The 27,331-nt window shown below is 49.5% G+C and overlaps 9 protein-coding genes; 4 read left to right on the top strand and 5 right to left on the bottom strand.

Moving 5' to 3' along the window:
• Nucleotides 1-6,134: 6,134 nt before the first annotated feature.
• FFUJ_00518 (uncharacterized protein) lies at nt 6,135-6,405 on the bottom strand (the record flags this gene model as incomplete). XM_023573203.1 has 2 exons in its annotated part: nt 6,135-6,271; nt 6,324-6,405. 2 exons carry the CDS (start codon nt 6,403-6,405, stop codon nt 6,135-6,137), a joined length of 219 nt encoding a protein of 72 aa, XP_023424965.1.
• Nucleotides 6,406-7,221: 816 nt separating this feature from the next.
• FFUJ_00519 (related to zinc finger transcription factor) lies at nt 7,222-9,620 on the bottom strand (the record flags this gene model as incomplete). XM_023573202.1 has 3 exons in its annotated part: nt 7,222-7,547; nt 7,652-9,338; nt 9,402-9,620. 3 exons carry the CDS (start codon nt 9,618-9,620, stop codon nt 7,222-7,224), a joined length of 2,232 nt encoding a protein of 743 aa, XP_023424964.1.
• A 1,361-nt stretch (nt 9,621-10,981) lies between these two features.
• FFUJ_00520 (uncharacterized protein) lies at nt 10,982-11,257 on the top strand (the record flags this gene model as incomplete). XM_023573201.1 has 2 exons in its annotated part: nt 10,982-11,120; nt 11,187-11,257. 2 exons carry the CDS (start codon nt 10,982-10,984, stop codon nt 11,255-11,257), a joined length of 210 nt encoding a protein of 69 aa, XP_023424963.1.
• Nucleotides 11,258-12,021: 764 nt separating this feature from the next.
• Nucleotides 12,022-13,508, top strand: FFUJ_00521 (related to aldehyde dehydrogenase; the record flags this gene model as incomplete). XM_023573200.1 has 2 exons in its annotated part: nt 12,022-12,473; nt 12,527-13,508. The coding sequence occupies 2 exons, from the start codon at nt 12,022-12,024 to the stop codon at nt 13,506-13,508; spliced, it is 1,434 nt and encodes a 477-aa protein (XP_023424962.1).
• Nucleotides 13,509-13,963: 455 nt separating this feature from the next.
• FFUJ_00522 (probable mitochondrial import inner membrane translocase subunit TIM10) lies at nt 13,964-14,309 on the top strand (the record flags this gene model as incomplete). XM_023573199.1 has 2 exons in its annotated part: nt 13,964-14,061; nt 14,117-14,309. The coding sequence occupies 2 exons, from the start codon at nt 13,964-13,966 to the stop codon at nt 14,307-14,309; spliced, it is 291 nt and encodes a 96-aa protein (XP_023424961.1).
• A 421-nt stretch (nt 14,310-14,730) lies between these two features.
• On the bottom strand, nt 14,731-17,478 carry FFUJ_00523 (related to SIN3 protein-binding protein STB2; the record flags this gene model as incomplete). XM_023573198.1 has 2 exons in its annotated part: nt 14,731-17,188; nt 17,240-17,478. 2 exons carry the CDS (start codon nt 17,476-17,478, stop codon nt 14,731-14,733), a joined length of 2,697 nt encoding a protein of 898 aa, XP_023424960.1.
• Nucleotides 17,479-18,285: 807 nt separating this feature from the next.
• Nucleotides 18,286-19,684, top strand: FFUJ_00524 (ubiquitin-protein ligase RMD5-like protein; the record flags this gene model as incomplete). XM_023573197.1 has 3 exons in its annotated part: nt 18,286-18,436; nt 18,485-18,618; nt 18,674-19,684. 3 exons carry the CDS (start codon nt 18,286-18,288, stop codon nt 19,682-19,684), a joined length of 1,296 nt encoding a protein of 431 aa, XP_023424959.1.
• An 814-nt stretch (nt 19,685-20,498) lies between these two features.
• On the bottom strand, nt 20,499-21,923 carry FFUJ_00525 (uncharacterized protein; the record flags this gene model as incomplete). XM_023573196.1 has 3 exons in its annotated part: nt 20,499-20,996; nt 21,050-21,512; nt 21,568-21,923. 3 exons carry the CDS (start codon nt 21,921-21,923, stop codon nt 20,499-20,501), a joined length of 1,317 nt encoding a protein of 438 aa, XP_023424958.1.
• Nucleotides 21,924-24,879: 2,956 nt separating this feature from the next.
• FFUJ_00526 (related to STB5-SIN3 binding protein) lies at nt 24,880-27,120 on the bottom strand (the record flags this gene model as incomplete). Its single annotated transcript, XM_023573194.1, has 1 exon — nt 24,880-27,120. One exon carries the CDS (start codon nt 27,118-27,120, stop codon nt 24,880-24,882), a length of 2,241 nt encoding a protein of 746 aa, XP_023424957.1.
• Between the last annotated feature and the right edge of the window lie 211 nt (nt 27,121-27,331).

The following is a 27,331-nucleotide window of genomic DNA, read 5'->3' as shown; positions in this document are numbered from 1 at the left end:
TAGGACCGCGTGTAGCGGGAGGCCGTTGAGATGTGAACCTCGCCGCAAAATGGACGGTAGTGTTAGCCTTAAAAGGTCGCCTCGTGCCCCCCCTGGGGTCATAAATTAACGACGTTCTACCGCGATACCTTGATCAGAGGCTTTGACTATACGTATGTACATACTGTACAGGACGGTACGGTACAGTACCTAACCGTTTACCTTATGGTTCCCCACAGGTGGCTTGTCCTGTCGTGCCTCGTCGACTCTTCCCCTAGTCCGCGGATGCCAGCCGGCCTGAGCAAAAGCCGAGCAATGACGCCGCTGCACAGCATCAGCAAGCAACGTTCAGACAAGTCAATTATGTATTGACAGAAAATAGAGGGCTCGCTTCAACTAAGATGAGCTTTTTTAATTAATTATCCTTCAGCTACTGCAGGGCTCGTCTTGGACGGAGAAAAAGCAACGGGGATTATGATACTCTGAAGCCGACAATACCCCGGTTACCTGACTCAATCAGTCTCAGCTCCAACTCGATTCAGTTTCGAGGCTGGCTGAGCATGGTCATACATACACTACAGTACCACAACTGACGCAGTGTCTACACATCACGATTCATACTGTGCGTATTTAGAATGGCAGAGAGCAATGACCACGAAGACACGACTAATTGTCTAATAGCAAGTTTAAGCCCACTTGCCCTGCTCAATATGCAACCCATAACATAACATGGCATGCGCCTCGCGGCGCTTGAGAGATGGCAGGGGTATCGGAGTTAGAGGGTGGCCCGCCCTGGTGCAGAAATACGGCCCCGCTGCCGGCCATTCAGCAATCCGTGCCGCAAGCTAGTGATGACGCTAAAAAGCTTAGCTTACCAGACTGTCGGGACCACGCTAAGCAGGCATCAACCCCTGTTAGGTTACTCGTCTTCCCAAAGAAGCATGGACCGAGCAGGGGATGTCCTTGTTTTATAGCGGGGACAATGCGCTGCCATTGGTGGCCCATATGATCAGCCCTTGCTCATGCCTGATGATTGCAATTGTGGCCAATGGGTGAAGGCTCCGGGCTCGCACGCTTTGCTGAATACGGTATAGCGAGTATGCGCGCGTTTACCATGCGGTTGGCTGTCATTGGACAGCGGCTTGACTGCAAGCGAAGGTCCTGCCAACTCAACGCTGCTGCCCTGGGCCTGACTTTCCGTGTCTGGTCCCTGCACGCCCCCCCCCCTTGCTCCTTACACATTGATTGCGCCTCTGATTTCCTACCTCACATCATCCATCAGAATCAATCAAACCCTCTTCATTCCACCAGCTTCGTTCGGCCTTCTTGTCCCGACAATCCATCACCGATTTACTCACCGATTTTTCGTTGGCCTTTCTCTTCCCTATTCTGCGTTGCAATGGGAGCAACCTTCCCCACATCCCAATCAAAAGGCTCCATTGCCTCTCTCTCTTTTCCCATAAAGTTAGACTACGTTTTGACAAATTCATTATGAGATGCTGAGAGACATAGCCTGAGATTGAACTAACCTTATACTACTCCAGCATATACAATTGGAGTCTTGCCGATTCCTATCGGTTGGATGTGCCATATGTTACCTCCAGCATTTATATGGATGGCTCACTTGCTATCAGTCTATCACAAGCCAAGTGCCGCCCTGGACGGCTTAAGCCCCTGGGCATCGTCTCCCTCGCTTGTGCGCTATAGGTAGCTCATCTGTTATTAACGCTTAGCAATTAACTTAGCTGCCAACGTCGCCCCCATCGCACGCCGCTGCCGCCAGATCTGGGGTTTTGGTTTGAGGGTTCCTGCAGATCCATTCTCGGATCTAGCTAACGTCGCGGATGTCAAAGATAACACAGCCTTGTCACGCCATGTGTCCATATGGTATGGTCACTGATATTCTGCCTAAAATAATTTCTACACTGCATCGCGGGCTTCAAGGCAGTGAAAACGCTCCGCCCTGCTCCACCGTTTCATCAAGCTTGGCCTTGTGGGTTTCAGCATTGGCTTTGCCTCTTACCCGTGATTATAGGTCCTTGGAATGCGGTTGAATTTCAGCGAGCAGGCATGTCTTGCCAAAGACTTCTTGCTCTTGGTTCTCAAGAATCAAGAGCCCCCTTATCTGGTTATGTCCGTCCTAGCGTGGTGTCACTGGTACTCTTGATTTTGTTTCCGGTTTCAAACTTCTCCATCTCATTTACCCAACTGCCGGGACTCTTAACGCGTACATACTTTGGCCTGAATGGGAAAGTTTTGCGGGAGATTGCTCGATTCACCGGCTTTTTCGATGCGCATCTGACTCGTTAATGTCCACTCTAAGCGCTCTTGTCGCGTCAGGTTAGATGATCGCCCCCTACCACTTACAACACACCAAGCATATCGAAACTACCGAGGCATGTTTGCTAAGGTGTTTCTAACGAGCATGGGAGTGTTTGCCGCGAGTATTCCGCCTTGTTCGCAGGTTTAGCCGCGTTTTTGACGTCTCATATTTCAACTCAAAAGTTCGTATATGTCGGTCCATAGGGTCGCATTTCTGTCCGACCCGCTCCCCCTTCTCCCAGTCATATTTCGAATCACACGCATGCTCATGCAGAGTGGGCGGTACCAGACTTTCGGGACCAGATAACGTGTTTGTTGCTCGTACGTTGCGAGCAGAAGAGGCAGGTGATGACACGGTTCATCAGCGTTGAGACAACCATCCATTACAGGTGTGGTGCCGTACATATCCGTCCGTCTGCAATGAATGGCGGCCCCCCCGCTGTGACATGGCTCTCGCTGGGGTGCACCTTGCCAATGCCAGGCTTGACATTCATTTCTCAAGCCTTGAGCCCTGGCAGAAAGACGTTTTCGATTTGTTGCTAGGCTGAATTTTAGCGTTGCCTTCCGTAGCCAGCACAGGCACAAGGCGACGCCCCCAAACCCCTCCCTCGTCTTTTCTTAGCTTGGCAACCCATCTCATCTTATCATCTATCGGGCGATCATCGTTAATGAGGAATAAAACACACACCCTCGTCAGAAGTCAGAAGCCAATCTCGTGGGGTTCCGCACCCATCTTTTGCCCTGATTGCGCATGTCTACGGCCCGACGCCTCGACTTGTTTACATCAAGGTCAATTGCAGAGCATGTCATTCAGCGTCAATACACTCACCCACGGCGCAGACCTGCGGCATGCGCTACGTAGTAACGAGAACAAGGGGATGTCCGATTCCCCTCCATGCTGCGATGGCACTTATGTTGTTCTGCTCGGCCAGGGTACGTGCGCTCTCATACATCATCTTGTAACCGCAATGCTTGGATACGCCCGCAACAAGCAGACCCGACATCCTTTTTTGGATGTCAATAGGATTCTTTGCACCTCTGCCAAGTGAGCAGCTGATTGTGGCTACCTATTGTTCTTTACATGGACCAAGTCCTAGCTCACAACTGTCATGTCTCCAGCTTGCTCTATTTGGCTTAGCAGCATTGTTGTTCTGTGCTCCCAGAAGACCAAATCTCCTAAGGCTAGTCGTCGGCTTTGCCGTTACGTGAATAGCTAGAACTTATTTGCCTGAACTTTGTGTTATAAAGGCGCCAAAACGTGCGCAGCTATCGGCCGCCTCTGCACTAGGACAAACACTCGCCCCAAAGTTCTATCATGGCTTCTAGCCTGTATTGAATGTTTCTCTTCATATCAAAAAAACTGAGTTAGAGACTTTTGTGGGATTTTCTCATATCACAGCCTACTGCCATATCAGCCCCCTCCTTGATGCTTACCGAGAAAGCCGAACACATGGCCTACTCGGAGGAAAGCAAGACAGTCTCGAATCAGCTACCTTGTCCAACCTGAAGGGAACTCTTACCAGTTACTTCATTTATATGCTTCACCGACAGCTGCTTGCTCGCTGTAGCACTGGCTCCATGTTGGCCTGGAACGTTGGTCTACTGGCATGCCTCTCTCTCCAGTCACTGGCGACGGGGACCCAGAATTCCTGGCCGTTTGATCATTTCAAACATCTTTCCTCTTGTGTCTCTATGCATATAGCATGAAGTTACAGTGACGGTATCGTTTTCCAGGGCCTGAAATTCAAGAAACACCAAAGTACTCGGCAAAGAGCCTTGAAAATTGCAATGCAATTCTTAACACCAAATAGCCTCAGCAACGTGATCTTTTTTCTCTCTATCAAGTCTAGGCCTCTATAGATATAGGGCCTTACGGACCTGAGTCTATCCACATATTTGACAAGTCTCCAGTTTCTTCTGACCAGGGGTTGATTCATGCCCTCGTTGGGAGCAGGATATTTCTCTTTAATTTCAGGCTCTAAAAAGAGAGAATCACGGTACTGACTTAAGCCAACTTAAGGATTCATGGGGCCTGTGCTCTGAATGTAGGATCATGGTTGGTATTTTCTCCATCTCGAGATGGTGTTCTTGAAGGGAAATTGGAGGACGAGGCCACTTTTCGGAATTGGCGGCACACAGGCAGAAAATACAGCAGTTGCTTGCAACTATGGTCAAGAGAATAGAACTTTCAGGGCGGGTTGGCGCGTGACTCCCGGCACTTGAAAGCGCCGTCTAACGGCTTGCCGAGTCTTGCATTCTTTAGTGAAGCAAGCTGCGTGGAACTGGGCTGGGCTGGGCTCGGATTGCTCTACTACAGGCAGGAAGGCTTATCCTAGCGTAGATCGATGGCCAGTTTCATGAGCGGACACAGGATGCAAGCACTGGATGGGGCTGGGAGGGGGCGTGTTGTTTGTTGTTGGTTGTGCCTCTGTTGGTTGTGTTTTCTCAGAGTCAGTCAGAAGAGAGAATGACCGCCAGGGACCAAACTCGACGTGGTTCTCTGCCAGGGTCCGCTACAGCCTTGAAGAGTAAGTGGCTCGTCTTCCGTTCAGATACTAATAGTGGTTTCGTTCTCCAGATGCCCTTGTTTCTCGTCTATGAATGCTCACTGTGTCGACTTGGATCATCGGCCGCTACCCTCAGCATCCCTGCAATGGAATATCAATAGAGAAATCAGGATTTGAAAAGATTATCCGGAGCCGGCACTGCTCAGTTTCTAGAATGTTTGGCCCAAGCATTACCCGCATTGCTTGCTTTACATAGCCTACTGAGGATGCCTCGTCGAAGTGAATTCGACACAAACAATAATGGGCCATCATCGTTGAGAGTAAGTTTTCAGCCAACTCTTGTCGTCTGGGAGGCGCTTAATCCAGGTATTTGGTTTGTCTTCTGCCGCGCACCAAGGCCCCCAGCCGTTTCCGTTTCATGCGGTCATGGGTCTGCAGAATAGGCCAAACAGGGCATTGCCGGCCTGAAAATGCGGCCATATACTTCACTTGACAATATAGGTCATGTCATCTCTGCTGCGAGGCGTTATTCCAACTCTATAGTTGATGAATGGATTGCCTGACTGCCGAGACTTTCTGAGCTTTGCGGAAATAGTCGATATACTGTACTGCCCTGACGAGGCGTTTTCCGGGCAAGGCAATGTTCCGAATCACGAAGGCGGACAAGGAATGCATTCATCTTGGCTCTCTGAGGCATGGCCGTTACCGACTCCAAGGGCTTGTCACTCGTGGAATTCATGCTCAAGCCAGCATCTATTCAATCGATATTAGCTACTATTGACTTGATGTCATTGACGCCCAAAACTGTCTCTTTTGCATTCTTGAAACCCAATGGTACCTTTTACCCGTCAAGAACACCACTGGAAACGCCACGGCAACTTCATTTCGGATGGATGAGGAATTCGGAAATAAAGTGAAGGCAAACGGCTGTGGCGTAGATTATTCTATTGTTCCTTGCTCTCTACCGCACGTCGAATCAGGGCCATCGTCACGCAACCGACAATAGACTTGTCGACGCCGGGAAACGCCAAATTTGACCACAAATTCTTGGCGAGGGCTTCGGGGATTCTACAATGGCATTCACTGTCCTCAACCGTATCGCCACACTAGCTCGATGGATGGGGCAGATGCGACTGACGGCTGCGAATCAACCTCCAAGAGCCGGGGTCCTTGGTTGATGAGCTGCATGCATCTTCGGCGATTGCCTCTCCAGGCTGACATCGGTGAGCCGAGTCATATATCGGTTTAAAGTTAATTAGATTGATCTACAGGTACTGTTTGTGTGAAACATCGCAGCAGGCAGAGGCAGAAGTGCAGCTCCAGTTCTCATCCTCGTGCTTCGGCTTCAGTTATGGTGCCCCATAGGGTTCTGAGAGGGCACATAGTGGTACGTGCCATTGAGACGAGAACGACAGAATGCTCCGATCCCTGTCCTCGCTGGCCCTGGACCTGGTTATTGCTGTCTGTCGCTTGTCAACGTCAATGTCACCGTAACTTCAATTAGACTCGGCTCACGGATCAAGTCCCCGCGTCTCCGTTTCCCTGCAACCTCGCCTTCGCCATGGTATCCATATACGTTATGAATGTGAAATGGCATGGGTCAGAGACGACTTCTAACTCGCTTAGCCAAATGCCTCGGCCTAATGGGGGCATGTATTTCTGCCTGGGAATCTCCATGGGCTATCAGGTCTCTGTTCGAAATTTGCCCAAGTTGCAAAAGTGCCTCCGAGCTTTGTCTCGATACACGAGAATGGAAACTGTACAAACTGGTAGACATCATGAGAACCAGTAAATTATTGGCTTTGCTGATCCTAATATTCATCAAAGAAAGTACTTGCTCTTACCATGGGTCAAAACGAGCCAACTTTAAGGCACGATACGGTGTGTCTTGTGGCGAGGTCACATTCTAGTGATCTTTTGTAGAATCAATACCTTTTCACATTATATGGCTTGAGCAATAATATCTGTATCCCCTGGAAGGACATAGACAACAAGAATGATGATTATTGCTTGTCTTTATTGAACTCTTAACATCTCGTCATACTGCATAATTACACGTAGACTGTCTTTTACCACTTCCAACTTCCATTTTATTTCTCAACAAGCTCATCCCGGCATGGAAACACAGTAGTTGAGCAGATCCTCCCTGGCTCAAACAGTCTCAAGATTAATCACGATGCAAACAGTGCGAAACCCAAGATCAGAAAAGAAAATAAACCCGTGCGAAGACCTAGTGTCAGCAAAAGAGCAGGCTCGCTTCAGTGGGAGAAGGAAGAAAAGTTCTTGCCGCTGGCTTATGATGCTCCGTTACAGTGCCGAACCTCACGCCAGTTTTAAAAGGAAAAATTGCTCTCAAGACTATGCATGTCTAATGCACCTCTCACTCATCGTACCAATGTTGTTGATCACGTTCCTAGGCGCCTTCCAAGGGAGGCACGTATGAGTAGTTAAAGTCAAGTAGACCGTCCAACATCCAGTGCTGGGGGTCGAAGAAGTCGTAGTTGGCCGCATCTCCGTAACTGACACCAGCCATCATACTATGAGCTGACGATACAGCTGAGAGTCCCGTGGCCCCCGGTGTCAGGGCGCCGTTCGAGTTGGGGTTGCTGTTGTGAGTGTTGTTGGTACTGAGCAGACTCGAAGGCGGGAGGGTGTGAGACGGTACGAGAGTGCTGTCCATGTGTGTTGATGATGCTGAAGACTCATTAGCCGAATCTGGATTTGTCGGTTGTTTGGCAGCTGTTGTCTGTATTAGCATTCTTGCAATATTTGCACAAGACAAATCAAGACATGCTCTACTCAGGGACCTTCACCAAAACATAGGGAGAGAGGGGATCACCTACAGTCTATAGTACCTCGCCCCGATGCCTGGAAGTCCTCCCTCCACCTCCAGACTGAATCGAATACAAGGCTCATGCTGTGACGACATCGAACCTTGAGCTGGAGGCTGTCATCCATCTGGATCGGCGAGTTGTCGTTATTGTTGAAGTTATGTTGATTGTGTTCGAGTCGAGCGCCGTTCCACATCTGCACCATGAGTTCAGCCAAACGCCACTGAAGATCATTGTGAACAACACTGGTAGCCCGGATAGCCCGGATCGTCTGATGAAAGAGGGTTCGACCTCGCTGGAAGTCTATAGTCTTCGAAAAGAACGACCTCATGAGCTTGAGAAGGGCAAAGCCGGCTGCAACCATCATCTGTCCGATGTAGTTACTGCAGTGAAGAAGTAAGTGTCCGCCGACGCCGTCCCGGGGACTAGTGGCTTGATCAACTTCGAGAATTTCGTCGAGAAAAGCGACAGTGGCTCGCCATAGGCCCATCAGATCATCCATATAGCCTGGGGTCTTACTGGAATCGAAGAAACCGGCCAAGCGCATGTGAAGAGCTGCTGCCCGGAGATGCAATGAGACAATGGGGCCCAGCCCCTGTGAAAGGATAGAAGCATTCAACTCTGCGTAATCTCGACGATAGACACGCATCAGCATTGCCCGGTGTTCATCTCCTGCAACGCCACGGGGATCGCTAGCGTTGCTGTACATCTCCTTCGATACCTTGTCACAGAATCTCTCAATCTGTAGCCGCGCCTCTAAATCTCGTGATAGTTGGAAAGCACTCTCTTCTCCGGCTCGTGAGGCCAGAGTCCAGTCATAAAGAGTTGATGCTGGCTGGCCGTAGCCAGTTCCAACAGACTGCGCAACAATGTTACAAACCGCCCACGTTGTCACACGGTCATTGAGTTGTTCCTTGTTCAACTCAACCGACACCCTAGAAAAGTCTTGGATATTATTGGGCCGGTGCAGACCTATTCCAGTAGCTGTTTTCATCATTACTCCACACAAAATGTGCGTAGGGTCGGACGAAGTCGTACTTGTGGGTAGTGGCCATGTGCACAGCAGACACATGGCCTTGACCACGTAGTAGTTGCTCGGGACTTCTCCTATCGTTGACCACAAGAAACGTGTCAGAGGTCCCGAGAGATTGTTGAGCAGATCGTTTGTGCTTGGTGGATTGTATCGTCGGGCAGCAACAGAGATAATGGACCAGAAGAGGAGGGGATGCTGTTGGTAGAAGAGATCAGGTGCCTGTGAAGGGTTGAGGAAGGGTAGGAATTGATGGTAGAAAGCCCAGAACTGTCGGAAGAGGTTGTTGACATCTTCTTCCGTTAGCTTGACGTTTTCTAGTTCGTGTGAATATCGTGGCACGTTGTAGTTCCCGCCGCGCTTGAGATGAAGCAGGGACGAGACAGCTTCGTCAGAACCCATTAAAGAAGGATTTCGGGTGTGAGTGTGAGTATAGGTAGGGTTACTCGCAGCAATGGGAGAGTCCATATCGTCATCTGCTTCTGGAGTGAAGCCCTGAGACTTTGCGTGAGCAAGACTGCGACGCAGTCGATCGATCTCCTTCTCCATTTCGGCGTGCTTGGATCTTTTGCCTACTCTCTTGAAGTTTGATTCAATTTTGCACTCTAGTTTCAGGCGATTGCACCGAGAGCAACTTTGGAAAGGGTCTTGCACCACGTCGCATCGGAGCTATTGGAAAATTCTGTTCAGTACAATGGTATCTAGACGGTCTGTTCTCGGAGGTTGACTCACCTTTTGCTGTCGACACTCGTTGCAGGCCCTTTTGACGCCAGGCTGGCGCTTCTTCTCCTGCTCAGCATCGTGATCGTCAAGATTACTGCCTGGGCTACTTTCAATGCCAACCATGCTGCTCCTCTTGCGCTTGTTGGTGCCATTGCTGTTCCCATGGCCATGACCATGGCGGGAGCTGACAGGGCTCGTAGGACTCATCGAGGCCGCCCCACCAGCCATCATGGAACCGTCCATAGGGACGATGCCCTGAGCCGGAGGCCCGGAGGAAGAACGCGACGGGATGATGCGAGGATGCAGCGGCGCCGAGACGGACACGGACACGGGCAATCAAAGGATCGGAGGCTTCGAAAAGCAAATACCCGGAGTTCGTTGACCGGCCGGTGCCGGTGTCGGTGTTGAGAGTTGATATGGATATTTCGGGTCGCGGCGCTGAGTGGGCGCGTCGTGTGTTGGCAAAGACAATGCGCGTGAGCAAAGGCCGACTACGGAGGAGAGGGGTTTGTTTGTTAGGGAGAAGATTGCTTTTCGCTGGTTTCAAGGTGCGAAAAAAGGCGACTCGAATGTGAGTGGCTAATTGGCCTGGCCAATTACCAGCTTTTTTCACCGTCCTTCCGTGAAAAGAGTAATTCGCTTGACAATCTTAACTGGGAAGGTGCAGCAAGGTACAGAAACGGTACTCTTTCACCGTTGTTGCCTCATGCAACGACTTTTGAGCGACCTGACAAACTGGAGACGAGCGGGGCAGGCCTAGAAAATTATCCCTACGGCGGGGATTGAAGTCTCTGATTGGCGGGTCATCAACACTCACGTGATGTATGCATTATTCAGCCGAGGCCTATGATCATGATGATATGGGGCCCAACTCAAAGATATGGCAATTGGATATACTCAAATGAGGTCCTGAAAGAAGAATATGCTGCGCGACGATTTGGAACTCAGGTAATTTCGTAAAAATGTTTGGTTGGCGATACAAGGCTTGGACGCTGAGTACTACCTATGTAATGTGATCATCTCGTATTTATGAGTTCCACCATCTCATCACATGATGCTGACAAGAGTGTAACCAAAAGAAAGAAGAGACAAGAGGGAACTACTGTTGATGACCTTCTCATATTATAGATAAACTATTTTATTCCTTCCGGTAGTGGTATCTACAAGTCGAGAAGAGAAAAGTGTGACGATGTGCTGAGTAGTATATCTTGGTATTGCATTGAATCCGAACCGGCCCTTTCATCATCTAAACCTCAACTTCTTCTAGGGATGAAACCACTGCAAACTGTCATCTCTAACTGTAATGGTAATTTGAAATCACATAATGGTGATAGTACCTTGGAATCCGTCCATCAAGTCGCAAATGCTATTTGTCCTTCCAATGAAGGGCATGAGCTGCTAAGCCAATCAGGCTCAACCACTATACACTGAATGCTCTGAGCGCATCCTGCTAAAAACATATCTCCCTCCCTGCCTTACTTGCGTCAGATAATCAATCATCTTTGCTTTTTGCATAAAAACCACTTATCTTTTCTTCACACATTGTTCTTCATCAACAATCATAATCACCCTTCCTCAAACACTTCATCATGTCTGAAACTGACAAGCCTCGTCAGTCGGTCAAGCGTCAGCTCAAACCCGCTCCCCAACGCCCTGGCCAAGATGTGCATTGTCCGCGATTCAAAGCAGAGGTCCACTTTGTAATTCCAGGATCGATGCCAGAAATCGGTGGGTTGATCAAGGGAATAGTGTTGGTTGTTGATGAGACACGGTTCTGACGCTCTGTGTCTGTAGAAACTCTTCGCATTCGAACAACGGATGTTTCTCAGCCTTTCCTGGATCCAAATTCGATGCAACAGTCATGATGCGTTTTATTACATACCTGCTGGACATGCGTTATTCAAACTTGGCTGATACATAACTGATACCCTCTTACAAATCTGAAAGCGCAGTCTACATTTCCAGGCTCGACCCTGCATTTCTGTTTCGGGCCGCCCAAGTCGTGGACCCTGGCCTGATGGACATCAAAAGCCAGCAATATTTTAAAGGCGAGGCGGGAAATATCCGTTAGTGATCGGCTCTTCCTGTTCCTTTCCGAAACCTTCCACGGTCCTTATAAGTGAACATCGTTCAAATATTCCAAATTATCGGGAATGCCAATGCAATTGGAGTCACTTCCCACGCTAGACAAGCCTCGGACATGGCTACTTGATCTATCTACGCCATGCTACTTGTCAAATGGCGATCTCCAGTCCAAACCCGGTGAAAGTGCCGAACAACACCACAATTCAGGATCCCCCTCTTATTCCGCGGGTCGCCCACACTCAATATGCGGGGCTGTGTACTAGTGTCTAGGGGATCCTACTCCTCCTTCTGTGCGTCTCTTACCTCTTTCTTCCAAGTGGAGGAGCCGATCCGCATCACTAAGCTATCCCACATGCACTGCTATATGCTAAGGATGCATAGTAGACTACAATGTACCAGTAGCAAGTTACGTTCTTTTCATGGGCTTTCTCTCGTCGAAACCGCCTATATAAACAGTCATCCTGCCCGACTGTCGCCCCATCCAGCCTGACTACAATATCACCTACTCTCTAATCTGAAACTTGATACCCTCCCTGTCTTCATCATGGCGACCAAGCTTCATACTGTGCCTTTCCTCATCAACGGCAGCGATCACACCAGTGAAAGGGCTGTTGATGTCGTGTCTCCCGCCAGCGGCGAGGTCGTCCACCGCTACCACAGTGCTGACGTCAAGGATGCCAATGCTGCTGTCGAGGCTGCTGCTGAGGCTTTCAAGTCATGGCGCAAGACAAGGCCTAGTGAGCGCCGGGATCTCTTTCTCAAGGCCGCCGAGATTATGGAAAAGCGACGTGATGAGCTGCGCAAGTACTCCATGTCAGAGACTGGCAGCGATGCTACCTGGGCCGATTTCGATATCAGCACAGGCATTAGCCATCTGAAGGAAGTTGCCGGTCGTATAGGAACACTGGAGGGCGCCATTCCCACTGTGTCGGATCCCAACACAACCGCTCTCGTCTTGAGAGAGCCTTATGGTGTCGTTGTAGCAATTGCGCCATGGTACGTTTCTCGTACCCGGATGAGTCTCAGGAGTGACTAACATGTCAATCCAGGAACGCCCCTTATATTCTCGGCACAAGATCTGTTGTTTTCCCCATGGCCGCTGGTAACACAGTGGTCTTCAAGGCCAGTGAGGTTTCTCCTCGAACACTCTGGGCTATTGCCGATGTTTTCAGAGAGGCAGGACTCCCTGATGGTGTCCTTAACGTCATCTTTCACGAGAGAGCCAATGCTGCAGCAGTCACCGCCGCATTGATTGAGCACCCTGAAGTCAAGAAGATCAACTTCACTGGCAGCACACCTGTTGGCCGTATCATCGGTAAACTTGCAGGCGAGAACCTCAAACCTGTTATATTGGAGTTGGGTGGCAAGGCCCCAGCTATCGTATGGGAGGATGCGGACCTCGATCTCGCCGCGCTGCAATGCACCCTTGGAGCGTTCATGAACTCGGGGCAAGTCTGCATGTCTACCGAAAGGATCCTTGTGCACAAGAATGTCAAGGACGAGTTTGAGAAGAAGCTGTCAGCAACCATCGAACAAGTCTTCTCCTCTAAGGCGGACGCACCTGTTCTTGTGGCATCGGCTCCTGTTGAAAAGAACAAGGCCTTGATCAAGGATGCCATTTCTAAGGGTGCCTCCCTGGTTCACGGAAACCCTGATGTCGAAGAGTCAAGCAAGACCCGTATGAGACCAATTGTTGTGAGAGATGTCACCACAGAAATGGACATTTATAAGTCGGAGTCCTTTGGCCCTACAGTTTCTCTGATGGCTATTGAGACGGAGGAGGAGGCCATCAAGATCGCCAACGATACCGAGTACGGCTTGAGCTCTGCTGTTTTCACATCTGACCTCCAGAGAGGCCTCCGAATTGCTCGCGAGATCGAGACAGGTGCTGTCCATATCAACAATATGAGTATTCACGATGAGAGCGGTCTGCCTCATGGAGGAGCAAAGGCTAGTGGATATGGCCGTTTTGGTGCATCTGCTGGTCTTGACGAGTGGACTCGCACGAAGAACATTACCTTTAGGAATTAAATGACGGAATGATTATAATACCAAATAGCGCAATATGAAAGAATAGTTTATGTCAATTGTAATTGGTGTGGTAGTGAAACAGTGAGGGTTAAGTCAGTGAGTCCCATTAGTGCTAGTCGATTGAGGCTCCAACCAGCAACAAGACGATGCTGCCACAATACTTGTGTATTTCCCCTTATTCCGGAGGCATAATCCAATATCATTATAACGTTCATATGAGAACGCTGCAACTATAAGCGTTATAACGCCCTAAGTTCATGTACAAATTGGTTCATGATACCTTGGTGCAGGGTAGCTGGAACATGTATCCTTACATAATCGGCCAATCCGCGATAAGTGGAAAATTTCCCATTATCCAGTTCAAGACCCCAAAACGCCGTCATAACGCAGCCTTTAACCATCACAACGTCTTAATTAAACCAAACCGCCCAACCACCTCCTCCAACACCGCCAAAATGAGTTTCCTCGGAATGGGTCGACCTCAGCCTACATCGGAGCAAAAGATTGCTGCCGTTGAGAGCGAGATGCGCATGATGGCCGACACCTACAACCGGTAAGCCTCAACGCTCAACAAGCACACGCATTGATACTAAATTGTGATGTCACAGTCTTCAGCAGTCTTGCCAGAAGAAGTGCGTTCCTAACGACTACCGTGAGGGTGAGCTCAACAAGGGCGAGTCCGTCTGCCTCGACCGCTGCACAGCCAAGTTCCTCGATACATCCATGAAGGTCAGCGAGATCATGCAGCAGCAGGGCCAGGCTCTCGGAGGCGGCCAGCAGGCCGGTGGTGGCATGTTCTAAGCGTGATGAGCGAAACGCGAACATTTTACGACCTCAACAGACCATTTAGAGGACGGGCCGCAAATAGGCTGGGGTTATGAATTGAAGCTTTGTACGATTACTCGGGAGAATGGATAGATATTGGGTCTGAATCGATATCTGGCGCTTGCATCACGAAATGATGACCGACGGTGCAACGGGAGATGTTGCTGTATAATATATGCCTGTACATGAACGAATCCAGGTCAGGCCAGAGATGACGCTTTGGTATATGGATAACTAGATTAAGTTTATTCAGTATGACCCTAAAAAATGCCTTGTACTCAGGGGTGTGCTATGCTATGTCTGATATGATATCGATGTCCCAAAACTCCGTGCTGATGACCTTTTAGGGGAATATCATCCCCAAGAAAACGCTCTTTACCCAACATCACCCCCTGGATCAAGACGGCGACCTTGTAATATCTGGACCTGTCCCGATCCCCGTGACAGTTCTGAACATCCAGTGAAGCCACCCTTCGGTCTCAAGCTCGGCCTTCAAAGCCTCAGCTCTCTTCTCCATATCCTCCACCTGCCTCTCAAAAGTAACAATGCCATCTTCGACATCGACCACTTTTTGTAATAGAGCATTGATTTCATAGTCGAGACGAGCTACGAGCGCCTCAACCTCCTTAAGGCCCTCCAAGAGGTGAGACCGCTCCTCAGCAAGGAGCTCATGAGAAGTTATACGTATACGCTGGCATGCCTCGTTCAGCTGGTAGTAGAGTGCATGCATTTCGTCCTTGTCTTTTGCGTAGCGTTCATCGAGAGCCTCAACTGCACTGATCTTTTCCGTGACCCATGGCTCAATACGGTGCTTCATTTCCTCCAAGCATTGATTAAAATGCTGAGCTAGGTCGTTGAAGGCTTCGATATTGGCAAGACCATCCGCTACATCTGACACGTCGATGAGGGGTTCCCACTGCAATACTGCCTCTTCAGCATCGCCAAATGACATTCGTCGTGGCCAACGATTTTCGTTGAGAACGGTCATGTGTGGGCACTGTGATAACTGAATACTGTGTCGTCGCGAGAGCCCCCTTTTCGATAGATCATCATTGAGTTCTGCATCCAGAACAGGCCCTTGGAGGTCATGCTCATCAACAAGAGATCCAACAGCGGAGGGTGCTTTAGACAACACATCCTTACGCACTTCCACCCCAATATCAAATAACTCCCCATCTTGCTCGCGCTTTTGTGCTTCCACGGGAGCTGAGGCCGGCTGCTTAATGTCAACTGTCGAGGTGGACGCAAAGTGCGAAAGCTGTGGGAAACCTGCTGCCCCTTCCGCGTCTGCTCGTTTCATCGCGGCTAGATACTCCTGCGGTTTGTTGTTCCATGTGAAGGCTCTGCCCACTCCTTGTGTGGGCGCTGGTGGTTGTGTAATTCCTGGTGTGAGCCCCTGACTTGAACTTCTGGGGCCCGATTCTAAAAAGTCATCTCTCGTTGAAACCGAAGGTCGACTGGTGTGACCACGTAAGCCTCCCCCAACGACATCCTTGATACGTCCAAAACCAGACCTAGCGTCGTTCATTTTCCCAGCGACACCTTTGAAGATATTCTTCCGCGAAGCCTCCTTATCACCTGATCCATCAGCGACACTAACGGCGGAACCAGGTGGGTGGCCCGAGTAAACATCAGGAGTCTCGTCCAGTCGCTTCGCATCTAGTTCGTTCTCGGCAGGCGCTGAATGTACGCGTTTCGGGTTTGGATTCGCTTCTTCCTCTTTCCAAGGTACCGCGCTGCTCAATTCTGGACTGTGATGTGGTAGCTCAGCGACGCTTCTCCGAGGCTTGCCATGCCAGAGCCATTTGGCCCGTTCGCCATATGCTAAGCTAGCAAAAGTGCCAATGTCGAGTGTCTCGATATCAGCCAGTCCTCCTTTGTCTTTTCCTGACACCATTCCCATTACAAGCTCACCCCTCTTACCTCCGACTTCTGTCAGTGTTGACTTCACAGCCCTCTGTACACCCCAAATTTCGCCAGCAGCAGCCTTGGCAGACACAGTGTAGAGCTTGAGAAGAGTTTGACGGTCCAGCCTTCGCGTCTTCTCGAGCTTTTGTGATTTTTGGAAGTGACCAATACCACGCTTAGTGTTTTCGAGGTCAAATACATCCTTTGACACCGGGGCTCCGTACCAATGGAGACGATTTCGAGCACCCATGAACATGCCCAGTAATGCCGCTACCGTACTGGGGCCTAATATGCCATCGGTAGGCTCAAAATTATAGTGTTCAGCACCAATTTCGATCCACCAGTTGTTGATAGCCATTTCTGTCTTGTCGCAAAGCAGCCCATCGATGTATTGGTGCCCCAGCTTGTCAAACATGTATAATGTGACTTGACAAAGCTTGATGAGTTCGACTACAGCTTGCGGAACAGGTACTCGATCGCTCGTCCTGTAGAGCTGCAAGAACTTGAGCTGCGTTGCTTCAGTTGGATCTGACAGAGTCATGCCTGATCGCCCAGAACATCCTAATCGTTTCAAATCCTCATTGACAATGAACGAGGTGCGATATTTTCGGATATCACCCTCAGGTACCATAATAACGGTAAGGGCCGAAGGGAAATTACTCAGATTAGTAACCATAAGCTCTCCAAGCTCAGTCTCCTTGGGCCGCGCATGTGAATCCTGGAGTTGATCAAAGTAGAAGCGTAGCCTTGGAGGCCAAAGACTCTCGTCTATTGGAACAGAGAGCACACCTACAACGACCGAGTGTTTTTCGTCTCCAGTATAAGTGACGATCAGGAGTGTTGGTGGTTTTCGAGAACACGCCCATTGTTCGACTAGGTACGACTCGTATCCGCGTAAAATGCCACGGCGCTCGACAACGACAACGTTGCTGCCTTCCTCGAGATACCTGATGCTGTGTTAGCCTTGGAAGCTCCAGGAGTGTTTGTTCGCGACGTACCGAAAGGCGAAAGGATCGGCAAAGACAAGATTTTTGCGCCTCGGCGAGGGTAGAGGTTGAGAATCCGCAGCTTCATTGTATGCGGAAACCTCTAACGGAGGGATACCGTTGGGGGGACTTTCTCGCGTGGTGCTAGAGTTGGAGGTGGTCGCTGTACGGGCGACAGACCCCTTGGCGGTGGTGCCTGTCGAGAGTTCATCGTCGACTCGAAGTCGAGGATCTGGAAATCTGAAAGCCATGGTGTCGTCATTGGCCCGTGTATTTGATAGACGCAGTCTCGAGCTTCATCCTCACCCGTGGTGAGCGAGGAGTAGCAAGAGGACGTCTCTAGTAGTTTCGTTTAGGCGCGCGTGTCTTTGGAGGCCTTTTTTCGGTGTTGAACAGGTCTGAGAGGCAACTAACATTACAGGGCCTTCATGTGATGCAATAGCTCCCAGGTTAGCTCTCGGTACCTGCTTCAAGTACCTATCGCAGACGCAGCCGAAGACTTTACAAGCTAAAGGCGGGGCACTAATTCCCAGAGGCCCCACGTGAATCCCTGGGGGAAGACTGGGGTCACTCGACACTTTCGTCGTCACTTGCTATATGAGGAGGATGATTCAATATGTGATAGTTGTTGTGGTAAGTCGAAGAGGAGACAACAGCTGCATATGTAGATTGTAATTAAGGTGAAGCTGTTGTCAAAGCGTAAGGTAGCCAAAATCTACTCTCGTTTAATTGGCCTTCATTAAGCGGGAGAGCGAGACCGGTCCCCTTTAGCAGCAAAGCCTCGGTATTCCCCTTATCGATAGCGATAATGTACCCGCCTCCCTCTTATCTACTTACCTCAGGTACCTAAGCTCGGATCGTTCCGTCACCGTTGAATCCGCAAACGACATCAACATTCAACACAACCGGCATTTTGACGTCCACCCGTGGAATATCCTAGCTATTGGATGAGCCCATGACTCTCTTTGGCTTTGGAAGCTTCACTTCGCGCTAAAAATAACTCTCGGTCTTGATCATATCTTCTACATCTGATTCAAAAACCCACATAGTCCCCAGCCATGGCGGAAGCTGATAACGATCATGTCTCGCCCTTTGCACCACTCATGGTTGAGCTGGCTCGTATGAGGAACAGAACACTCAAAACCGTGGTCGATGATGTAGATAAAGTCATTGACCTTCTTACTAATGCTCGTGAGAAGATTGCTCAAGGTGAGCTGGCTTTCCTCCGATACTATCAACAACTAACCACTGTAATAGAGCAAGACGCCACTCGAACTGGCATGGCCATGATGACATTGCAAAATCCAGTCAAAGCCCGCTTCGAACGAATCAACGTAGACCTAAAGGATATCACCAAAGCGCAGAAGTCCTTTGGAAAGGCCCTTGACAAGGTTTGCCAATAACCTCTAGCTTTTGATGGCAACGACATCTGACTGACCGACACAGGCTCTTCCTCACCGAGAACTCCCTATGGAGACTGATGCTATGGCGGACCACCCGCGACTCATCAACCGTGCGATAGCCATGCATCTTCTTCGCGAAGGTCAATTTTCTGTCGCCTCGACATTTCTCAAAGAAGCCACAGATCACCCTCCCGGCCGCAAAGCCCATACCATTTCACAAACAGACGAGGATGGCGATGATGATATGGAAAGCGAGGATGACTTAGAAGATGAAATGGCAGGTCTACATTCAGAGCATTTACAAAACAAGTTTGCGGAAATGTATAGCATCCTTTCGCAGCTCAAGGACCATAATCTCCTACCCGCCATCAACTGGGCCCACGCAAACGGCGTCCATCTCGAGGCCAGGGGAAGCACACTCGAATTTGAGCTTATAAAGCTTCAATATGTCTGGCTGTTCAAAGGCCCATCTGTCAACGGTCTTCCTGACGAACCTGCAACTAATGGACTCGGCGGAGCGATTAACTATGCTCGCCAGAACTTCCCTCGTTTCCAGAACCGTCATTTGCTAGAGATACAACAACTCTCCAGCGCTGTGGTATTCGCCCCTAACCTGGCAAAATCGCCTTACAGCCATATATTCGAGACAGATTCAGCGTTCGAGGACGTAGCCATGTCGTTTACTCGCGAATTCTGCTCACTACTTGGCCTATCGGCGGAATCACCCCTCTATATCGCCGTCACAGCAGGCTCTATCGCTCTTCCACGCCTGATCAAGTATACAACTTATATGCGGGAGAAGAAGACAGAATGGACGACAGAGAACGAACTTGCCTTCGCAACACCCTTGCCCGAGTTTATGATTTATCATCCCATCTTTGTCTGCCCCGTCAGTAAAGAGCAGACGACTCAAGACAATCCTCCCATGATGCTCAGTTGCGGTCATGTTCTCTGCCGCGAGTCTCTGAACAACATAGTGAAAGCAGCACGGTACAAGTGTCCTTACTGCCCAACAGAAGGTCACCTTAAGGATGCCATTCAGATCAGACTATAACATACTCTCCCTGCTAGCATTATTACATGCATGGTCATGTTACGTATCACAGCGCACTGCCACATTGGGCAAGGTGGATTGGCGTTTATTATCTTGAACGAGTCCAGCAAGGACTCTGCTTCGGCTTTGGTTCAAAATCAAGAATGGAAAGCGGGCGTTTTGGCATTTTGTTTTAGAATTGTACCTGTTGGGATATTTCCCTTGCCTCCTAGACCGACACGTCGATCTTTTCTCCAGCATAAGCCATGAAACATGCAACGTCCTAGCTACACTTTTGTCTCGCATCAGGCTTCACAGAGTTGAAACCAGTGAGTGTATTGAGTCAGAGTCCTGATGGTTTCATGACGTGATTCACATATGGACAGTCTCATAGACCACACAAGCACGGGCCATTTTGTATATGCCTGATTTCACTATTCAATTCCTATCGGATTATCTGATCATGAGAACCCGCAATCCAATTGATCAGGGGACAAAGTAAAAGTAACAAAAGAACTATGTATCAGCTCCTGGATCTCATTCCATGTGGTGGAGCATTGAACGCCTAATATGGTTGGGTCTAACATAGGAAACAAAAAACAACCAAAGTAAATAGAATAAAAAAGTCCAAGCAAGTTTCCGACACCATGGGATATCACTTCGTCGCCTTCTGTTCACGCCGCACCCGTTTGGTCACCGTCCATCCTGAGCCCGCCCTTTGTGACTGGTGCCATAGACAAGGGAAAAATTTTGTATCCTTTCGTAAATTCGTGTCTTTGTACAATGATGCCTCCAAAATATTGTTTTTGAAGAATCATGACTTGCGAGGGGCCGCTTAATCAATGGTCATTCGGCTGGGAATTTGAGGCTTGACATCCTGCATGTTGATTGAGTTGATATCAGGCTTCTCCTCGACCTTGCGCTTTCGAGACAAGGACTGCAGATGGGGCTTCAGGCCCTTGCCAAAGTTTCGCATGCACACGATGGCGTTGGTAATGGTGAGAAGGATGAGAAGAATGGTGATGACAGCAAATGCAGTCAATGATCGACGAACGGCTTCGTAACTATCTCGGTGTCCAGGCTGATAGATTCGTACAAGCTTGAAGATAAAATAGCTTAGACCTCCGAGATAGAGGATGATGATGCAGACCATGCCGATCTTGTTCTCTCGTCGGGTGAAGAAAGCGGCAGCGAGAAGGATGAGGATGGTAATGGGGATGGTGACGATGGTTAGGGCGAATTCAGGGTCATCCTTGTCAGCAACAACGACAACGAATTGAACGATGAAGCCTAGGAAGAAGAAGAAATCGAACTTGAGCAGAGCGATGTAGATCTGATCCGAGTTAGCCATTGACCAAGGAGTCTGGATGAAAGAGTGCAGCATACCTGGTAGTGAAGGAATCGCTTCTTCATGCGATAATCGGCACCAATGTTCTTGAGAATATCCCACGCATACTCCTGGTAAATCTTCCACGAAAGGAAGCCCATAACGAGGGTAGCAAGAGCGATGATGGCAGGAATAGCCACCAGATAAGGCTTCACATCGTGCCAAAGCTCGGCAGCAGTCATGCCACGCTTGAGAGCATTGTTCTGCTCGAGAATATCAAAGGCCTCGGAAATTTGATCAACTTGGATAGTCGTGTAAACCATAAGTGCCAGGTTAGAGAAGCAGACACCAATGACTTGAATGGTGTTCTTTTGTCGGAGAGCATCCCAGACGACGACCAGGGTGTAAAGGAAACCAAAGATGAAAAGCGTCAAGAAAGTCGGGATAGTCTTGTACTGAGATTGAACCTTGGGAGCGCTGATATGGGTGCCAAGGTTGACCTGGAACTTGCCGAACACATAGCTAGATAAGGGGTCAGCAAGAGGCACGGATGCCGAAAGATACGGAGATGACGTACGCCTCAAAGCAAATGCACAGAATGGCCTGGAGAAGAGAGACGGCCATGAAAGAGGCAGGCCATCTGCTCTTCATGAAATCGATCTTGCCATTCTTCATACTCTGCGCAGGAAGCGAAGGGGTGAGGCCTTCTCTATAGGCGAAGCCCTGGTTGTATGCGGGTTCAACTCCAGCGTCGGCAAAGTTGGGCTGGGCGAAGGCGGCAGGCTGAGGAATAGGCTGTGGAGACGGGACTGGAGAAGGAGCGTAACTGTTGTCTCCGTAGGAGTTGTTGTATGAATGGCCTCCGTATCCGAAGCCGGTGTCAGCTCCAAGGAGCGATTTGCGAGATTCTAGCCGGGTAGCCACGGTGGACATGGAATGACTCCGACCGGGAGTCACGGGGAAATAGTCGAAGTGATGAAAATACTCGTCGATATCGCTCGACGGACGATGATGAAAAGTTGCTGTTGTTGATTGAAGAAAATTCGACTGCGACAGACAGTAAAGACGCGGTGGTTCGGTTGGGGCGGTCGTGTCTATATTAAGGTACAGGGTGCTTTGCTCACGCGGATGAGGTGGCCACGGGTACCGAGGTGAGCAAGTGCACTACAGTACAGAACAGTAGTCGAATAAAGTTATACGAAAATTGGACAAAAAAAGGAGTCGCGCGACGAGGAAAAGCGGAAGAGAAGCGAGAGACGGAGTCGCGATTACGAGGGATTTGTTGTCGAGTTAATTGGTGGCTGAAAACGGCCTGACCAGGGAAATAATGGATATTGTCGTTGTTGAGAAGAGAGAAATGAGATGAAAGGAAAAAGAAGAAGAGCCCAAGCGTTTGTAGTAAGAGGATGTCAGCTTTAGTTTAGTCAAGAGAGAGGCAGAACAGATGGGAGTGAGTTCCTTGACCTCCATAAGATTGGGTCGCTGAAACAGCCCAAGCAGGGGGGGTGAGAAGAGAGGGCGGGCTAACTTAAAGAGCACCTAACCATGGACGGGCAGAGAAAGCCTGGGGCGGGCGAACCCAGCCCAAGGTACTCCGTAAAGTACTAGGTAAGGTCAGCCATATGGAAGTCCGCCAAGCCCAGGGTGGCAGGGCACAGGACTCCGGGGGTTCAGGCGTTCTTTTTTCGCCTAGGTACTCTTTCTGGGGTGCCCAGCCCGTAGCGATAACTGATGGAACTCCACTGGCAGTGAGGTGGAGTGCCCTGACCTGGGCTTTTCGTCGCTACCAGATCCTGAATTGGAGGTGGGTTCCTTGATTTCTGGAGACAGGATTTGGCCAGAGTGGACGGTTTTGCTGCAACTAGCATGTCTCAGACTACCTAATGTTGCTACTGTTTACGTCGGATGAGGCAGTCTTGTCTTGTCTTGTCTTGTCTTGTATAGTCTTGCGATAATTTTACTATCATGAATTCCGATTTCAGATGCTATGACGCATACGGCCAAGAACGACGTGCTTGATGAACATCTCATGCAGCCCCTCGTGTTACTGTATGGTCCGTACATACTAACTGATCTTTACTGCACATTTGACGGACGGGTGGGGTCTGAAATGAGTTGGATGGAACCGTAAAGACGGGACGCAGCATCCCGCCTCCAACGGCGGATTGGCTTAGCTTTCCACTAACGTTGTGCCTGTGGATGAACTCAATCAGCCTTGGGAGGGATCCCACAACACACTTGCAGAACTGCCGGAGTCAACGAAGGCAGTGCTGGCCATTCACTGGATGGTGTCTCTGGATTTGATTAATATGCCGGTCTCAGAATAAAAGATCACATCATCGCACTCCTCCTTGCCATGCATCGATCGGCATGACATAACTAATACTTTGCTGGGCTATGTTGATGAGGGAACGGATGCAGATTGAGATGGAGGACTGCGGCAGTGCAGTCATGCATAGGTAGTCCCCACTGTTAGTGCACATCCCAGCCATCCACTGAAATGACATATAAACTCACCAGCTAGCGTAACAATTAATACTCTGTCTGCACCATGCAATGGAAATGTCCGTCGGACTCAGCCCATTCGTATAGCCACCTCACCCTTCTGATGGTCTCTCTCTCTGCCATCCATCTTGATTTAAGGTTACGGACCCTCTGAACTGGGATAACGTGATAAAATGAGGCCGCTCCCTTATGCATGCATCCATTGTTGCAAATGAATTAATCAGTTTCTGTATAAAACAAACAAATCAAAGAAACAGTAATTAAATGGCGGGTGATCGATCGTCTAGACTAAGTATATCTGATCATGAGTCCGATTCACCACTAACCGTATTTTCCTGCTTTTTAGCTGTCTATCAAATTCCCTGCCATTCCACGATATGCAGCCATCATCAATCAATATTCAGCCACTGTCAAACCATCCATTCCTTTATTCCCTACCTAATTAGCCAGCACAAATTCATTGATCTCAAGTCAACTCGTGCTTCGCTATGTACATCGCTATAATTATCACCTCAGTCATGATCGCTGACCATATGGCAAAAAGCCAAGGATATCTCGTGTTCCTGGCAAAACACCTTGCAGTGGTAATCTCTACCGATCCACAGAGGAGAGTTCCATAAATAAACCTGCAGTCGGTCCATTGAATAAATATAGTACGTGTATCCATCCAATCCCGTCCTTTTTGGGGCAATCAGAGAGTCGCGTTAGAGGCATGTCAGCGGAGGAAAACCCCCTTCCATGTTAATTGAAGCGTCGTCATCACCCAAGTATAGACAGATAGACAGATGTACACTTCTCACACATAGTAATAATAGATCACATATGCAATCCTCTTGTATTGGCCCGTCCACACTTCCTATATGCCAGACTTCCTCAATGGTGTGAACTCAAGTTCCAATTCAACATTATAGTTAGTAGCTAGAGGGGTCTGTCTGGTAGGGCTGGCAGAGCCTCCAGCTAAACTCTGTCCCCAGCCGTTGAGGCCCGCTATCGACCTAGAATCGAGGCTGTGTCGCCGTTGGAATGATATGCATTCTATTCAGTCAGTTGAATTTGGGCACCCTTAATCTTCAACGGCCGGAAACCTTGTCCGTTCGCCTGCGTAAATATTGATCATGGATAATCCACCACTCGCGATATCGTCAGGGTCTGAGGCTACTCCACGCCACTCCATGGAATGAACTGATAGTACGAACTACAATACTGCCCTTTAACCAAGATCTAAATACAAATCAGCTGAGTTATCTTAAATTGAATACTCTTCCTTCCAAAATGCTCACATTGTACCCAGTGTTTGTACTGGTTATGTGCACCAATTCTTTTTATTAAAAAATTAGAATATTATCTATCCGTACACCGGGAGATATACATGTATTTAACTCGCTTAAAGGAAGTCAAGATCCCATGAACCCCATCCATATCCCAGTACTGCCTCTTCATTAACTCCCCCAATACTTGAATCTGCTCCATTCAACCATAGCGAATTGGTCGACGACTGTTGCGTGGCTCCGATCTGCCCCATTCTTTCAACCTCTTGAGTCTCTTGTGCATACTCGATCGACTGGAAGCATGTCGCTTTACCCAAGAACTGATGTAGCAGCCCTGTGAAACTAGCGATGCACTGCTTGACGAGCTCTTCTATAGTCTCGCCATAGTACGCAGTGGCCATACCCCCTTGTCCTGTCAACACGCCAGCAAACTGCTGCATGATGCGAGCTGCTTCTTGTGCCACTGTCCATCCCTCTGGAAACGCTTCGAGAAGCGTGATTAGTAGCACTACTTCTTCCCGTGCCGATGATGATGCCCCATCAGCCCTATACGATGCTACGAAATCATGCATCAACAACAGACATACTGGCAATAACCGACTCAGGGATACTCTGTTTAATGGTAGTTGCCGTTGTTGAAGGAGCGCTGAGTTGGCTTGGAGTTGCTTCTGAGCAAACTCAAGCTGTTCCTGACGAGTAACAGCTGCTGCAGAGCTATTGAAGTGGTTCGGAAAGTAGAGAAGAATTAACAAGTGGTAATACTGAGCACTCAACCAGGTGATGCTACTGTGGATAGGCAGATTATCTGCTTCCATGGGCGACATGAGGCACCCATTGCTGTACCAGTCCTCGATTTCAGACCTCAAACTATTCAGTACCGTACGCCTATCTGCGGGAGCTAGGCGTGCAGTTTCAGAGTTTTGTTGTAGGTGTACCGCGTGAAGAATTCGATATTCGAGTTGCCGGAGCTGGATGACGTGCCGACTAGTCTGCAGGTTCCGAGCATACACAGCTCGGTCCGGACTGGCAAACTCTTCCACCGTCAGTCCCGGGAGCGGCACATTAGCATGCTCATCTGTAAAAGCGGCTGGTAATCCTTGGGACGCCGACATCATACGGTCAAGGACGAAGATACTCCAGTAAAGTCGATGTCTGAGTTCGGTCTCCACTGCCGTACGTGGCTGCTCATCTGGTCTGGTCAGACCGATGACCATGGCTTGTCGTGCGGCAATACCGACGACGAAGTAGGCTGAGGTTGCTACTGGATCAAACAAAGAGTATAACCCTAACAAGATGAGAATCTGTACAGACTCGATGGTCTCGTTCGAGAGACACTCTTGTATGATGTCTGGGTATACCACATCGAACCGACGTGCCGTATCACTGGGGATCTGCCCAGCCCGTACCAGCGACGTGCATCCAATGGCCATGACGAGATACAATAGAGTCATGGGGGGATCCTGATCAGCTGGAGACGCATCGCCCAGAAGTTCAAGATCTCGCCGTATTCGAGTTTGATCGACAAATGGATATGCCCTGTTGACGTGACGAAAGAAGGCATCGACAAAGCGACTGGGGGCAATGTCAGGAGGGAGGGCTTGTCTTGCAATCAATCTTCGTTTTGTTACTGATCCGTCTGTTGACTCTCCATAAGATAAACGACTGCTCGTGGTTCGCACACTACCAGGATCACTTTCCTCCAGGCGCATATCAACACTCTGTCGCCCAGTTGAGGGGTGGTCTTGTCCACGCATAGAGGGAATAGAGCCTATGGTCTCCAAAGGAGAAGCCATCTGACCTGGCACTCGCGATAGAGGTGATGATACTGTCCCCGAAGCTGCGATATTACCAATACCGCTCCGTGGCCCATGGCCTAGTGCAATACCCAGGTCGGATCCTGTCTCGATACCTTCTATCACATCTTGTCGACCTGGCGGAAGGATAGTCTGTTCAATGTATTGGCTCAGCCATTGCACTCGAGAGCGCAGCTGATGGACTTGCGCCTCAGCATTGGCAACAGGGTTAGTATAGGAACACCTCTGACCAGCGCTGGCACAGAGAGAGCAGACTGGAAATGTGCGACTGCACTTCTTTTTGAAGCTGCGACACCTATCACAGGCCGGGGCTATAGGCCTCCCAGTCGCGCTCCGGCCCGCGACGACCGTTTGAGATTGCTTTTGCTGATCCTGCCGCCGAGCCTGCGCCTCTCCCTGGGGCGTATCCTGCTGCTGCAGCCGCTGGTCAGGAGATACCGGTGGTGAAGCGGACCGGGCCCGACCGACGTCCCTCGGGGATGGAGACACCCTGCGGAGGCGGAAACGGTGGATCGAAGCCTTCATATCAGATGCAGATGCCATTTTGGGCAATTGGCGTCGTCAAGAGTAGCGAGTGGCATGGCAATAAATGGAGACGAGAGCGTTATCAATATACGATTGATATCGCGACTGTACAAGAATGTATGTAGAGGTTTTGAGATTGCACGTCATTTACAAAAGGATAAGCATTGAAAAGAAAGACATTCAATCACCTCATTCGCTGATAAGATGAGTCTTCAGAACAGCAGATAAA

Source organism: Fusarium fujikuroi, chromosome FFUJ_chr01 (genome assembly GCF_900079805.1).
Source record: "Fusarium fujikuroi IMI 58289 draft genome, chromosome FFUJ_chr01".
NCBI classification, from domain to species: Eukaryota; Fungi; Ascomycota; class Sordariomycetes; order Hypocreales; family Nectriaceae; genus Fusarium; species Fusarium fujikuroi.
The sequence above is the reverse complement of the archived record's forward strand: the minus strand, read 5'-3'. Positions and strand labels throughout refer to the sequence as shown.